This window comes from Trichoderma harzianum (assembly GCF_003025095.1).
Source record: "Trichoderma harzianum CBS 226.95 unplaced genomic scaffold M431scaffold_14, whole genome shotgun sequence".
In the NCBI taxonomy this organism is placed as follows: Eukaryota; Fungi; Ascomycota; class Sordariomycetes; order Hypocreales; family Hypocreaceae; genus Trichoderma; species Trichoderma harzianum.
In genome coordinates, this window is record NW_020209262.1 from 300,878 (window position 1) to 315,705 (window position 14,828).

The 14,828-nt window shown below is 47.9% G+C and overlaps 5 protein-coding genes and 1 non-coding gene across 6 annotated transcripts; 5 read left to right on the forward strand and 1 right to left on the reverse strand.

Moving 5' to 3' along the window:
• The first annotated feature begins 416 nt into the window (after positions 1–416).
• Positions 417–2,314, forward strand: M431DRAFT_511972 (hypothetical protein). The gene has a single exon (XM_024919768.1). The coding sequence runs from the start codon at positions 443–445 to the stop codon at positions 2,096–2,098; it is 1,656 nt and encodes a 551-aa protein (XP_024770085.1). The 5' UTR covers positions 417–442; the 3' UTR covers positions 2,099–2,314.
• Positions 2,315–2,513: 199 nt separating this feature from the next.
• Positions 2,514–2,620, forward strand: M431DRAFT_t165. The gene has a single exon. It is a non-coding gene; the product is annotated as a tRNA-Met (tRNA).
• Positions 2,621–4,145: 1,525 nt separating this feature from the next.
• On the forward strand, positions 4,146–6,410 carry M431DRAFT_95157 (hypothetical protein; the record flags this gene model as incomplete). Its single annotated transcript, XM_024924668.1, has 2 exons — positions 4,146–4,639; positions 4,697–6,410. The coding sequence occupies 2 exons, from the start codon at positions 4,146–4,148 to the stop codon at positions 6,408–6,410; spliced, it is 2,208 nt and encodes a 735-aa protein (XP_024770086.1).
• A 1,162-nt stretch (positions 6,411–7,572) lies between these two features.
• M431DRAFT_485799 (hypothetical protein) lies at positions 7,573–8,607 on the forward strand (the record flags this gene model as incomplete). Its single annotated transcript, XM_024916323.1, has 1 exon — positions 7,573–8,607. One exon carries the CDS (start codon positions 7,573–7,575, stop codon positions 8,605–8,607), a length of 1,035 nt encoding a protein of 344 aa, XP_024770087.1.
• Positions 8,608–9,970: 1,363 nt separating this feature from the next.
• M431DRAFT_534053 (hypothetical protein) lies at positions 9,971–11,094 on the reverse strand (the record flags this gene model as incomplete). The annotated part of the gene is made up of 1 exon (XM_024920910.1): positions 9,971–11,094. One exon carries the CDS (start codon positions 11,092–11,094, stop codon positions 10,123–10,125), a length of 972 nt encoding a protein of 323 aa, XP_024770088.1. The 3' UTR covers positions 9,971–10,122.
• A 1,570-nt stretch (positions 11,095–12,664) lies between these two features.
• Positions 12,665–12,844, forward strand: M431DRAFT_63851 (hypothetical protein; the record flags this gene model as incomplete). Its single annotated transcript, XM_024921649.1, has 1 exon — positions 12,665–12,844. A coding segment is annotated over one exon (180 nt), but the record flags the coding sequence as incomplete, so codon positions are not given.
• Between the last annotated feature and the right edge of the window lie 1,984 nt (positions 12,845–14,828).

The following is a 14,828-nucleotide window of genomic DNA, read 5'->3' on the forward strand; positions in this document are numbered from 1 at the left end:
TTTTAAAACCCCACAATTATAGTGATCTAAATACACATCGTTTGCTTAGTTTATATCGCCCAAAGTTGATTCTTCCCAAGCTCGTCTTCGCATCTAGTGACGGCTCTTGTCGAAGCATAACTTCGGTAGTATTTCTTCTCCGCTCAATATTAAAATAAGCTCTCGTATTGTATATGAAATAGTAGCAGTATGATTAGCAGGTTTAAGAACTTTTAGATTTGAGAATCTGCTGTAGTCGCGGCCGTTGAGATTTTGAAGCCATCCAATTCTTTCTAGGGTAGCTTTGGGCCAGACGCTTGGTGTAAGTCACAAGCTGCAAGATGATGTCGAAGCTATCGATAACGGTGGGTCTGGCGCGATGCCTCAAAAGCTCAGCTCGCGTGGTTCAACCATCAGCTTTGCGACTCACTGCAGTTCAAGATTCCATGACGCACAGCCAGCCATGTCGGCGATTTACAACCTCGAGCCACAGCCGACAGGCTCGGCGATCCTGCACACGACACTGGGAGAGATTCACGTCGAGCTCTTTGCCAAGCAGACGCCGCTAACGTGCCGCAACTTTCTGCAGCACTGCCTTGATGGCTACTACGACGGCACCATCTTCCACCGACTTGTTCCAAACTTCATCGTGCAGGGTGGCGATCCCACAGGAACCGGAAATGGCGGCGAGTCAATCTACGATGGAGGCGCTTTTGGCGGCGACCTGGATCCTTGGCCCATGGACCAGCGACAGGGACAGAACGCAGGGCCCAACGGCATCAACTTCAAGGACGAATTCCATTCCCGGCTCAAGATCAATCGACGCGGCATCTTGGCAATGGCCAACGAGGGGAAGCCCGACACAAACGGCAGCCAATTCTTCTTTACGCTGGACAAGGCAGAGGAGCTCAATGGCCGGAATACAATGTTTGGCCGAGTCGCCGGCGACACAATCTACAATCTGGCAAAGATTGGCGAATCTGAAGTTGACGAGGCGACCGAGCGACCCTTGTACCCAGTCAAGATCACAAGCGTAGAGATCTTGGTTAACCCGTTCGACGATATGACGAAGCGGTCGAGAGTGGCACAAACACAAGTGAAGCCAAAGGTGGACAAGGAAAAGAAGAAGAAAAGGAAGGGCGGGAAACAGCTACTGAGCTTTGGAGATGAAGAGGGCGACGAAGAAGTGCCCGTGTTCAAGAAGGCCAAATTTGACACGAGGCTAATCATGGAAGAGGAAAAGGAGACTCCGGCGTCTCAAGACAAGAGCTCAAAATCAAAGCCCTCCAAGCCCAAGGCCTCAGATAAGCAAGCGAGTGAGACCCGAACGACTCATGATAAAGGAAAGGAGCCAGCTTCAGATGTCATGGACAATGACGAAGAGGAGGAGGAGAGACAGCGAGTTATACCCACACCCAAGAAGCGCAAAGAGCCGTCCCCTGAGCCATCACCCGAGCCGGAGCCAGTACAAGAAAAGAGCGCGCTAGAAAAAGCTAATGAAGAACTCGCTGCACTCAAGGCTTCAATGAGGAGGACAATTCATTCTGGGGAACCTGTCCAGGAGAAGAAAAAGACGGCACTAGAGTCAATGATACCTGAGACGTCTATACGGGGAAGGAAAAGACGGCCTGGAGGCAACAACGCCTCGACGAATGAAGATCAAGCATCTCTTCGCATATTAAAAGCCTTTCAGGCGAAGCTCGACAAGGCTCCGCCATCCAAGGAGCTGCCCACCGAGACCCCTGTTGACAATGAGCAGGGCGAGGCAGAGAAACCCTCGCAATATGACGAAGCCGAGCTGTGCGATTTGCATTTTATTGCAAACTGCCAAAGCTGCACGTCTTGGGATAAGCAGGAAAAGGACGAGAGCGATGACGAAGGCTGGATGTCTCACGCACTTTCATTTGCGGCTGACAAACTGGGTAAGGACCTGAGCAACCGAAGGAAAGCTGAAGAAGAGTTGGTCGTCATAGATCCGCGGGAGAAGTCACGGACACTCAAGGAGGAGAAACGGGCTGAACGAGAGGCTCGGGCTGGCGGGTCTGGAAGGGCGTGGGATCAGGCACGAAACGCTCAAATGGCTAAGGCTGCTTCTTTGGCCGGTAGGGGAGCAAAATGAAATGGCGACACTCATGTTACGTCTCTTTACATCGATATTTATTTGGCATCATGGCGTAGCGTACGGAGTACTGCGAGATGGGCGGCAGCCAGTCTATATTTTATATAATTTGGTTATTGTTTAATATCATGATTTAAGGGGGAATATACCGGAAGCAACCTTTTGAGGATATCCAAATTGGATGAAGAATTTACTAGCTATTCTCCAGTATTGCCGTGAACTACTTGCCAAACAAACGTTTAGTCTCAGATATGACGCTAGACAGAGGCTACTGCAACAAGCTGATTTTCTTCTGTTCCACCCGTTACTACAAGGATCATTCACGGTTGATACAATTCAAGTCGCGAGCTGCTGTCACAGTTGTCAGACTGACTTTCTAGTCTGTGTTATCGACGCCATGGCTCTCAACAACCAAGTCTTCGTGGCGCAGTTGGCTAGCGCGTCAGTCTCATATTAGACGATATGATCCAAACATCAGTTTGGGCCATCTGAAGGTCGTGAGTTCGAGCCTCACCGAGGACATTGCTTTTTGCCCTCCACTCAAAGGTGGAGAGCTTCATGTCATTTTTTTTTGTACTTTACTTTTGGCAGTTGGAGAGGACAAAGAGCAAATGTCTTGCATGTTCATCGGAGATGTAAGGGACAGATTCATTGTTTGCAACATCTAGATTAAAAACCATTGTCTCGTGAATCTCCATTTGGATGAAAACGTTGAGAGGCTATTGTGACGCCTCATTTGGGCAAGGATCTCCGGTTCTTATGTGGACTCTGCTGCATGCATCATGTAAGTCTGCTTTTTTGACTAAGACCCTCTTGCTGTGAGTGTCAGCCTCTGTGTTTAAGCGAGTCAGTAAGTCAAAGTAAAGCATCATCCATGCATGAACAATTAATTGTATAGCTGTATTGTGTTTTGATATTCGTGATTTTCATTTTGAAATGCCCCGAGGACTCATTGTTCAACCAAGGCCAATACAACCAAGACATAAGCAACAAAGCTCAGCATTGTTTCGGCGGCGACTTTTTTTGCTTTGTACATCTTATCATCACGTGCGGAGCAGCCTTGCCAAGTGGGGATCAGAAAAATCAGAGCAGCAAAATGAGTAAGCACGTACAACATCCAAACATGGGCACCTGATACACCAATTAAAGTCAACTTTTGTACGCGCATACTCTTTGCATGTGAGCTCAAAATCTCACCATTCTCCATCTTTCTGTCCATCAACTGTCTGCTCATTCAATCTGAGCGCTGATTGGTTCGAAGCGGATGACCGCATCCCAATACAGTGCTCTGACCGAAGCCCCCGGCGAAAGTACGATAACATTTTCGCAATCTTCAAACGACAATCAAGTCAAGCCGGGCTGCAAATCTGGGTCCAGCCCAGCAAACGAGCCTTTCCGCCATCATTGAGCAAGCCAGAGCCCGTCAATACCGCGACCGGGATGAACAATCTCTCTGGCTGAAGCACAAATTCCGCTCCGCTGCGCCAACACAGAGCACGAAATCCGCCCGAAACCCAACAAGTCGCGCCGCATAATCTCCAGAGCTCAGGTTGCCGCCTAGCCGTAGATCCTGCCAAAGGCATCGCTGCGCTACCGACCGAGTACTTTTCGCAGCGCGTTCGATAAAACCTTTTGTTTTCTTGGAACATATTCTTTTTGCTGTTAGCGAATTAGCTGCAGCTTATCCGGATCATCGACCTGCTTGTGCCGCCGTACCATTGCGAATTCCAGGCCTTCAATCCCCATCTCCAAGTCATCTGCCCAAGAGTCGACGTGTTCTCTGGCCGAGACAGAGAGTTAGGCGCCAGCTCACCCGCGCGCCTGTTTGCTACTTGCTGCCTGTCTGCTGTCACTGAATCCAGGACACCTGCCTGTGTCCCGAGACGACGCATATTGTTGCTATTGCCTTGGGCCGCGGCACTGCGCTAAGGCATACATCGCGACCGGAGCCTCATCTAGTCCTTGACGGGGCCTCGGTGCCTGCCGCGCGACTCCTTGCCCTACACTCCTCAGCGACCGGCCCGCACGCGGCCGTATCTTCTTCACCATGTCTGCACCAAACTCCCGGAAACGAGCCGCCCCCGGTGCGTCGCCAATCGTACCGATCCAGCGGAATATGCAACAACCATATGCCACCGATAGTATTGCCGGAGCAAACCCTGTGATGCAGTGGAACGGTACCGACGGCACAACCGATCCCACCGACTACTTCAGTGCTGCCGCTGCACACAGTGAGAATCCCTACGGACTTGCGCAAACACAGCCGACGTACCCCCAGGCTGTTGGCGCGCCGTCAAACTCACTCGCACGCCGACAAATGAATCGCGCCCTGGTTCCCACGAATCTTCGAGCAACTTATGAGCCTTCTTCGGATCGGTGGTCTGGTTTTGGGGAGGACAACCTTCTCGTCCCGCAAAACGCCACGGAAGGCGGGGTTGGGCAAGATAACGTAGAAGTTTTGGAAGAAATGGCCCAAAAGGCCAAGAGAGAGGCTCAGGCCAAAAGAAAGCAGATTCCGCCGTTTGTACAGAAGCTGAGCAGGTAAGCATCTTCCTTAGACCCCACGTCCGGGGATCACGAACCTAACCGTTACACCAGCTTCCTCGAGGAACGAAAGAATGAAGACCTGATTCGGTGGTCTGAAAAGGGCGACTCTTTCATCGTGCTCGATGAGGATGAGTTTGCAAAGACGTTGATTCCAGAGCTATTTAAACACAATAATTACGCGTCCTTTGTCCGACAGCTGAACATGTACGGCTTCCACAAGTGTGTGGGACTCTCTGACAACTCGATGCGTGCTAGTGAGCGCAAAAATAAGAGTCCAAGCGAGTATTCCAACCCGTACTTTCGGCGAGGGCACCCGAATCTTCTATGGCTTATTAATAAGCCCAAGAGCGGTGGCAAGTCTAAAAAGGGGAGCAAGGGCCAGGATGGCGATGGCGACAGCGAAGAGGACGGCGGCCATGAAGAAACACCAAGCCACCAGGGTGTTCCGGTCCCCAACACCGCGGGCCGCTCTCTGCCCGCTGCCACTGGAACGGAATCACAACCTCTCCCCAAAAAGGAGATGGCACTGATCAAGGAAGAGCTGCAGAAAGTGAGAGAGCAGCAAAAGCTGATTCTCGGCGCCATCAACCGCTTGCAGCGAAACAACAATGACCTGTACAATCAGGCAATCATGTTCCAGACCCAGCACGACCGACACCAAAACTCAATCAATGCGATTCTCAATTTCCTGGCCAATGTCTTCAGAAAAACGTTGGAGGATCAAGGAACTTCGCAGAACGTCGGCGACATCATCTCAAGCTTGATGGCAAACCAGGGCCAGCAACCGTCCCACCAAGGCAGTGTTGTGGACTTGGGTGATTACTTTCAAGCTCAAGCAAACGCAGCCAACTCACTTGCCGTTCCTACTCCGAGAAAGTCTCAAAAGCTACTTCCACCGATCCCGCAAGCCGCCCAGGCGAGTCGGTCGTCATCAACGAGCAGCGCGCCGTATCACCCCCTCGGCGTTCACCCGGAGATGGGCCACGTTACGGAGCTTCTTGATACATCACCGTCAGATTCGACACCTAGCTTGAGACAGGAACTCGAGACAAACCCGCACGAACGGATGATGAAGATTATAAACGACCACAATGCAAGCAACTCGGCAGGCCTTGATTTGCCGGAAGCAACTGAGCTTGTCAACAACGCCCCAAATACCCTAAGCAGCGACCAAAGAAGCAAGCTAGTCAACCTCATGGCAGCGCAGTCATCAGCATCCGCGATACCAAACATACCTGCCGTGTCTGATCCTCTGGGGAAAATGTCTTCCCCAGGTATCACATCTCCCGCACAAGAAAGCACTACTGCAGCACCCTCACTTTCACCCATCTTGCGGTCACCAACCATGCCTGCTCCCTCTCTTCAGCATATTAGCACGAACCAAAACGATCTGGAGCAGCTCAAGCGTCTACAGAGCGAACAGGACGCAAAAATTCACGAACTGAGCGATATCCTGGGGCCATTGAGCCCGAACGGACACATTCCCGGCCTGGAAGATGGCGCCGAAGCGTACTTTGATCCTCCCAATGTGGACCTAGATCAGTTCTTTGATAGCAACGCTTTTCTGAATGACGCCACTCACTACGGAGACGGGACTGACTTCAACTTTAATCTGGACGCAGACGGGCTCGGCCAAGGGCTCAACCCAGGACTTAATCATAAATTTGACACTCCGAGTCCTACGGGGACTGAAGAGATTCAACGAGATGATTTTGGGATCAAAGAGAGCCCCGGTCACGAGAATAAGAGACGGCGCATGGGCTAGTGTCCCAGTCTCTTGCAAACGATTCATCAAGACGTGGCAAAGATAGCCGACCATCTTGGACTCTAATATTTGCTTTTTTACATATGACATGAAGACTGTCGTGATCCATCAGACGACACCCTATGAAGGTTGCTTTGGCTTATTTTTTCCTATCCTTTTTCGGTACATCAATTACAAAAGAGGCTGTTTCGGTATTTCTTTCAAATCGAATCGCTCGAATCCCCAAATAAGAACAGAAAAATGGCGAGGCCTTTGTCATGAGAACATAGGGGCGGGTCAAATGAACACCGTCATCGAACTGACAAGGGCGACTACTCGACGCCGAGGTTGAAGCGATTGAACAAGATTTCACCCACGGATAAGCTGTGGCAATGCAGCAGCAATTTCTCAACACAAAATATATAATCAAACTACATTTACACTTCACATTGCTCAAACACAAAGGGTCTCAATAGCTCTCCCAATCTTAGGAGATGAAATCAGAGAAGGCGGCAAATTGGTACAAAGGAGTTTTCTATTGTGGACTTTGGCTTGGGGGATTCATACGGCCGGCATTTGTGATGACACACTTGGTACATAGTACACTTATTTTTTTTGTATTACATAGACATTTCTACGGAGTTGGAAGTATGACACTTGGAGGATAGTTGCGGGGGGATCCCTCTTTTTTTTTTCTCATCTCTAAAGCGGTAGCCATAGTTGAAATGGGATTGCGCTGTTGAATGAACGACTTGTTGAACGTTGAGTACGTGAATGGGTGAATGAATGAATGCATGCATGCATGCATGCGTAGACAAATAAGTTTGATGAATGCAGTTGTTCACAACAAAAGCCATACATTATACAAGAGTGTTCTACACATTCAACAAGAGACTTGCTAAGTTATTTTGTTCTTGTTATGTGTGCCAGTTCTCTGAATGCACAGACATTCATACATAGATAACTCTGAGATGAACGCAGTTGTTCACAGCAACAGCCATACATACAAGAGTGCTATGAACACATTCAATAAAAGAGTTGCTTGGTTATTCTGTTCTTGTATTGTATGCCAGTTCTTTCACCAACTTCTTCATATAATGCTGCTCTCAAGAAGCTCATCGTCAAGAAAATGCTCATTCCCTTTACTACCCAAGACATCCAAAGCATTTACACAGTTCTCAGAATGCCTCTAACAAGCATTACCAACATGCTCCCCTTCTGGTCGACCGCTCCTCCGGCAGCCCCAAAGCCCCCTCCTGTTGCCATTGCTCCCAAGGAACAGCCGATGCTTAGAATATGCTTCCCGCTTAAAATCCAAAGAGGAGGGAACTCTTGGTGGGAATACGAAGAGTATCGGGTCCTGTTTCGGGATAGAATGATGTGGCGACAGGCGTTTGGTCTTCATCAGCAAGATGATCATGAAATGAGGTATCATAAGACCGCTGGTACGTGTGCCGTTAACGACGACGATGATACTGCTTTCAAAAGCCGTTGGTCAAGTTCAACGTCGGCAACGGAATCAGATATCGATAGTTGTCTTTCCGGCGCGAGCATGTCCTCCAAAACATCATCTCAGCGACTAAAGCACCTCATGACCCGTATGCTGCTATCAGCGGCTTCTTCTCGGTCGAGTAAAAGCAGAGAAGGATCGCAGTCTTTCGCATCTTCTTCCTCATCATCGAAACGCTCTACAAAACAGCATCAGAAACTCCGACCTGAGCCCCTCAAGTTACTGTCGAAAAAGATGCAGTCCCCTGACAGTGAAGCGAACGAAACGCAGCGTCACCGCGACGATGCGCTCCGCTCGCTTGAAGGGAAATCTCAAGCCCAAAATAACATGTCTTTTGCGACATTTCGGAACATGTTCAATGCACGAAAATGGCAGGATGAAGACGTACTATCACCGGTTCAACGTACTTTCCCTTCTCTTCAACCGAAAACTACGCCGCAAGATCAGAGAGTCATCGGCCTCTCGTCCGAAGAATGGGCTGATCTCAAAGATGACATTCTTAAAGGACTAAAGAGTGATATAGGTGGGATATTTCCCCCTTATACAGAAGGCCAAAAGGTCATGGTCATGCCCGTGCAACACGTAGAGAGCTTGTTGTTCAGAAGGCAGACAGTTCTACCTGGAGAGAGCATGCAAAGGGTTGGTCTGAAAGCAGCGTTGGAGAGTATTGAAGCAAATCATTGGGAAGACATTATTTTCATCTCGTAAAAAGATACGCCGGAGGTGATGAAGTGGTGGCAGACGACGAGGCAGCCGCGAATGCTTCGATGGGGGAGGAATATGCTTTGAGGAAGGGGGTTGTTTGTGAAAGACGAGATTTCAGACAAGAAGGGAAAGTAAATGGTTTGTTCAGTTCGGAGTTGAGTTGTTCCTGGCTTTTTGTACTGTTTGTTTGCTTACTTGTTTGTTTTTTCTTTTATTTTTTTGTACTGTCAAGGAACGATATTTCCAGCTATTAGGGGACTTTGTTAATGGATTTTATTAATTTTCTAAGGAGTAGCTGTCCAGCACCCCAGCGAGTGTGTGAAGTTGAAACATTGTAACCAGAAAGCCGTTTATTTCAGTATTACTGATAAGACATTCCTTTAAGTAGTAAATATCCAGTTGAGTTCTTCAACTATCTGCTGCGGGCCAAAGAAATCATACCTTCTGGGACTGACCCAATCCCACGGACGTTAAAGTACCTAGGTAAGCGACTACGGCTGCGCATGGGCCGGCTGCAATTGACTTTTGGAGATGGTATATCGTTTCTCTCAGCTGGCCCTTTCGAGATTTGAACTCTTCTTGTTCAAGGACTCTCCATTCATGCTCGCGACAGTTCTCTGCCTCATTTTCTGTTTCGTTTTTTACAACTCTGCCCTCTGTTACCACTATTTTCTTTTTAGACAGACTATAAAGTCTGTCCTGTTTCCCCGTGCAGTTCTCATCGTCGTTTTCCCGCGTCAGATTGCTCTGTTGTCTTCGCAAGAGACTGGTGTTTCCCGTTATTTAATAATTTACAAAATAATCCTCTTTTGGGGAGCCTGTTCTGTTTATCTAGCGGGTTTTCTATTTGCCCAGTTGGGCGGACATAGAAAGAGTCAGCAATCTGTGGTTGAAAAAGTGTCTCTTCTTGAACTAGCGCTCCTAGGAGACTGGTACTATTTCCGGGCAACCGTTAATCCTGAAGAGTGATCCGACTCTTCTGCAGTGAACTTTCTCCACCATTAATCGCAAGTACATCATCAAGATGGCCGAGTCAATGATGGATAAGGCTGTTAATTTTCTAAGTACTTGTAAACAAACAAAGAAAAGAATAGCTATTATACCAAATACTAGAGGGATATATCCATAGTAGTAGATACTAGAGGAATATAGTTATAGTAGTAAATACTAGATGGATATAGCTAGAGTAGCAAATACTAGAGAAATATAGCTAGAGTGGCAAATACTAGAGAAATATAGCTAGAGTGGCAAATACTAGAGAAATATAGCTAGAGTAGCAGAATATAGCATCAGTAGTAGATAATTAAAGAAACCCCCTGGATATTTATTTATTATAACAACAGTAATCCAAAATAGGCATATGACGCGGAGAACCTAATACAGAGTCAACGACAGACCTTTAAGTCTGCCTATTGGAAAAAAAAAAGGGGGGGCGGGGGGCTGTAAAAAGGGGGCTGAATCGTAAAATCGAGGCAGAAAACTGTCGCGAGCATATGAGAGTTCTTGCAGGAGAAGAGTTCAAATCTCTCTATAAAAAAAAAAAATAAAAAAAAAACCAGCTGGAGGAGGCGAGATATCTCCAAAGTCAATTGTAGAGACGGAATATTGAGGAGAATCCTCTGGGGGGCGTGTCCATGGCGCATAGATCATGTTGGTTTGGTTGAGCAAGACCTCTTGGAGCCCCTGTTCAAAAGCATCGTTGTTGCAGTAGTTCGAGAGGTTCCGAATCATGAAGCGGGTCAAGGCCGTGACTTTATTCCAGTCCCATCCATTTTGTCGAGCTTGAGGCCGAGACAGAACGTGGAAAGGGCAAAAGACTCTATCCAGGCGGCGCGGGGATGGGATTGTCAGGTAGTACTCGAACTCGTACTGCGTGAGACCGTACGTGGATCCAATCTGGACAAGAGTGGGATACATAGCCGTGCCAGCCTCAATTTGAGAAGCCCGAGCGTCGCTGGGCTTGTCTTCGCTGACACGAAAAAGGTTCCGCGAATTGAGCCCGGAAAGCAAACGGTCGACTATAGGGAGCCTGGCCCCTGTTCTGAGTACTTCTGACGCCTCTTTGTGCTCTTCTAGAGTCCAATGCTGCCATGCCTTGATTTGATCCACATGTGGAAGCTCCAAACGGAAAATGTGAGACATGGTGGCGACATTCGACAGCGCGTTGTCTGTCCATGCCCATTGACTTTTGCGCTTGTCGAAACTCATGTTCTCATCATCATGGTAATTGAACCATGAGGCAACCAAAGGCGGATGGAGGGGCGGGTTCCTCTTCTTGGAGAAGTTGACAGCTGTCGCAATGAAGCATACGTTGGGGTTGGCGTGGTATGCAATGCGGTTGTTCTCTTTGATGGCGAATGGGTATATGGCCTCCAAAGAGATGGCGCGGGGACCTGGGGTCCATGACAAGGGAGTTCCAGTATAGTCGCAGACTCTCGTTACCATGTCACCATTGTGAGGCTGTAGAGAGTCGATCAAGCCTGTGAACATTGGTCCAAAGTCCGTATCCAATGTTTCCGGGGTTGCAAGAGGTGATTTCTATTATAGGAGTGTCCATTTATTCAGCCTCCCAAATTAGCTATTCAACTATTGCTACTTTCATCTACTATCTGCTAACTTCTTCCAGTATTATATAATCTCTTCCATTAGCCGGTAGTTTTTCTAGTATTATTTACTCTCTTCTAGTATCCGCTACTCTCTTCTAGTATCGATACTTTCGTTTACTATCCGCTACTTTCTTCGACTACTTACTACTCTCTTCTGCTGTCATTACTTTCTTCTACTATCTGCTAAAAAGTACAGTTAAAATTCGTTCATGCTTTGAAAGAGATCGCAGTATTCCCGCTTTACACTTGTCCTTGATCTCCTTTCTTCCCTCGTCGTCCGTCTATCTGCTCTGCCTGCCTGCCCGCCTGTGTTTACGCTGCGACTTTTGCCGTTTTTTGATCTACTGTGTAGATCAGTCCCCCCTCTTCCTTCGTCGTTCGCGTTTCTGCCCCAGGTAGCAGCGCCTTTAGTTCTTCCTGTTGGACCAGTTTTCTTTTTTTTTTTCCTAGTACTTTTCATTTGGCGTCAAAGCAGGGGGTTCTAAAGGTTGCTGTCTACGTGTTTACGCCTACGTTTGCAGCCGGCATCATGTCTCCCAGCAGCAAGTCCTTCTCCAATTGCTTTATATTCATCTACTAACCGTGGATTATAGATTCCCCCACACAGGCAGCTCAGCAGAAGAGAAGTGCATCTCCAACTGTACTTCCGGCATCACAATCACTCCAGACGGACGCTTCTACTTCCCCCTCACCTCTCTCTCACCTCCCCCTCAATCGTCTTCCCGTCGGACATTCCGTGGACGGAACATTGTACAAGATGACGACGACGAGGATGGCGTCTCCGTGATCTACCTAGCCTATATATCGCCTCACAACCCTGCTACACATGGGTAGTAATCGTTGCAGTGGATGAAGCCGCCAACATGAACCGAGCCGACCTGTACTGTGTTTGGGGCAACACTCTCTCGCCTTGCTTCCTTGCTTCATTTTTGGCGACCCTAAGCAGCTACCTCCGACCGTTTTGACAACCAACGATAAAGATGATGGCGACAACTTCCTCAACCGCTTCTCAAAATCTGGCGACATATCCCCCCTCCTTTTTTTTCCAGGCCAGTAGCATCCCCGTCTATCGTCTTACAACGCAGTTGCGGATGGGTAACGGGCTTTTCGATATGGTCTCTCGCATCATCTATCAAGGGTGCCCCATGTATATGCCACTAGCTGCAACGTTGCGACCGCCTCTTTGGACTCTGGTAGGGCCCTGGAGAACTACATACAAGAAAAGTATCCGACTGTCACTCCCTCCCCCGCGGGCAAGCTCCTCCCAGTCTTTATACACACTCCAGGCGCCCGAGTCTAGCCCGACGATACCACAGGCTCTAAAAAGAGCATTGACCAGGTCACCATTGCCCTGGACTTCATGGTCGATCTAGTCGAATCCAAGAAAATCTGACCCCTCTAAGATCGGCATCATCTCCCCGTATGCGGCCAATGTGGAGCTCCTCGACCGCATGATGCGCAAAAACGCCGTATACGAGGCACTCAAGGGCGTCCCTCCGGCGTCGACAGTTGATTCGTTCCAAGGTCAAGAAAACGATATCATCTTTGTCGTGATGGGCACCACCTACCCCAGACCTAGGCCTGGGTTTACATCCCAGGAGCAGCGTCTTAATGTGATATTTATACGGCGTTGTAGTAGATGTAGTAGATGTAGTAGATGTAGTAGATGTAGTAGATGTAGTAGATGTAGTAGATGTAGTAGATGTAGTAGATGTAGTAGATGTAGTAGNAGTAGATGTAGTAGATGTAGTAGATGTAGTAGATGTAGTAGATGTAGTAGATGTAGTAGATGTAGTAGATGTAGTAGATGTAGTAGATGTAGTAGCTATAATATAGTGATTGGTTAGTAATATTAATATTACTGGAGAATTATTGGACGATGAGGGCAATGGCTTGAGCAGGACAAAGGATAATGGCAGTAACTTGCTGGTAGAGTATCCTAAACGTCAAGGCTATTTCGTCAAGGCCTCACTCAATCCCTCGTAAGGTCTATAAATCGTTTCACAGAGCTGGCCGGCTCATCACTATCCCGGTTACCAAAGAAGCAGATTGTGAGGATCAGGCCAGTTTCTTCTCCATCATTTTACCTTTAAAGTACAACAATCGAATTCAACAATGATGATAAGCTATCGAAAATAGCCTGCAACTTTATGAAACGCCAGCTTACTTATGCAGCATCTCAGCGCAGAGCATGATTTGCTGAGCGTGATCAGGGCCATTGTAGGGCTGCATTTTCCCTCCCAGCTTCAAAAAACGGTATCAAGGTTCTTCGCCAGTCCGTGATCTGACGTCTTGTATCGACGTTCAAGGTTTGTCCCCATCTGATGGGAGTCGTCAAGGTGGTTCGCCAGATCGTCGCTTTCTTCCTGATACCTCACTGTCGCTAGTTGACGGAACTGTTGTGTGGTTGAGTGGGCAGTGTTTCTGTCAAAACGGTCCTGTAAGATCATCCAGGCCTGGTGTGATGATGGAGCTTCTGTACCAACATCACAAGGTCGATGTGTACGGCCGACATAATCATCACCAACGCTTTGTTGTCGTCCCGTGACCATTGGGCAACTCGTTCCGTCTCATGTTCTCTTCGCCTTCTGTCTATAGCATTTTCCTGGTCATATTGGCTTCCAACCACTGACTTTTCCCCCCTTCAACTACACCTGTTGTTCTATAGCTGAGTATTTTCTAATCATCAATCTCTCGGTCTCGGATAATGACGCTTCCTCGGCGGTTTTCCATCCAGATGGGCCACCAGGTAAGAACCCCTTCTGTATTATCATTGAGATACACTACCAGATGCCTCAATATTGTGTTTGCATGTTGCCATACACAAGTGAATAAGGTATTAATTTGTGAGTTCTCTGGGAGGCTTGAGCAACCACTTTGATGAAGGTGTCTATTCTCCGACCCATTCATTACATGCGTATCTAGACAAAGAATGCATTGTGAAGAAAAGAAAAAAGAAAAAGGAAAAAAGACCCTCCGTTGGAAATTCGAACTCGAGACTTCGCCAACAAAAAAGAATAAGGTGCAGTTGCCTAGGGACGCCAATCTTTAGGTCGGAATCGCGCCAGTCCTCGAAGGGAGCTGGCCCATAGGCAACTACACCACTCCCGAGGGAGCGATAGATGTCACGTTTTTTACTCTTATATATGACTCTCCAGAGGTCACTTTTCCATGTAGCATTCGAGTTCACCAGTCCAGGCATAAGTACCAAGTCTGCAGTAATTACGGACTCACCTTTGGGGAAGAGAGCGGGAGTATCTGTTTCTCGGGGGCTTTGTATGAACAAAGAATATTGCCGAATTCTTACGTTCCCTTTGATGCAAATCAACGAGTTCCATCTTTATCAGGTAGTACACAATGACACCCTTGAACCTATGACCGAGATAGTGCGTATTACAGAAGAAGGTCTCTCCGATATCCGGGAGAGATTCACAGAAATGGATGAGACCATGTACGTGCAGACAATGTATATTCCCGCAATTACTTCAATATTAATTGTATTTTAAGATCTAAGCTGGAAAATGAACAAAAAAAGGGATTCAATGCCGGTGTGCCCCCTGTGATACTGGGGTCCAACACTTGACTTGTCCACTCTTGAACTCTGGGGAGATAGAAGAA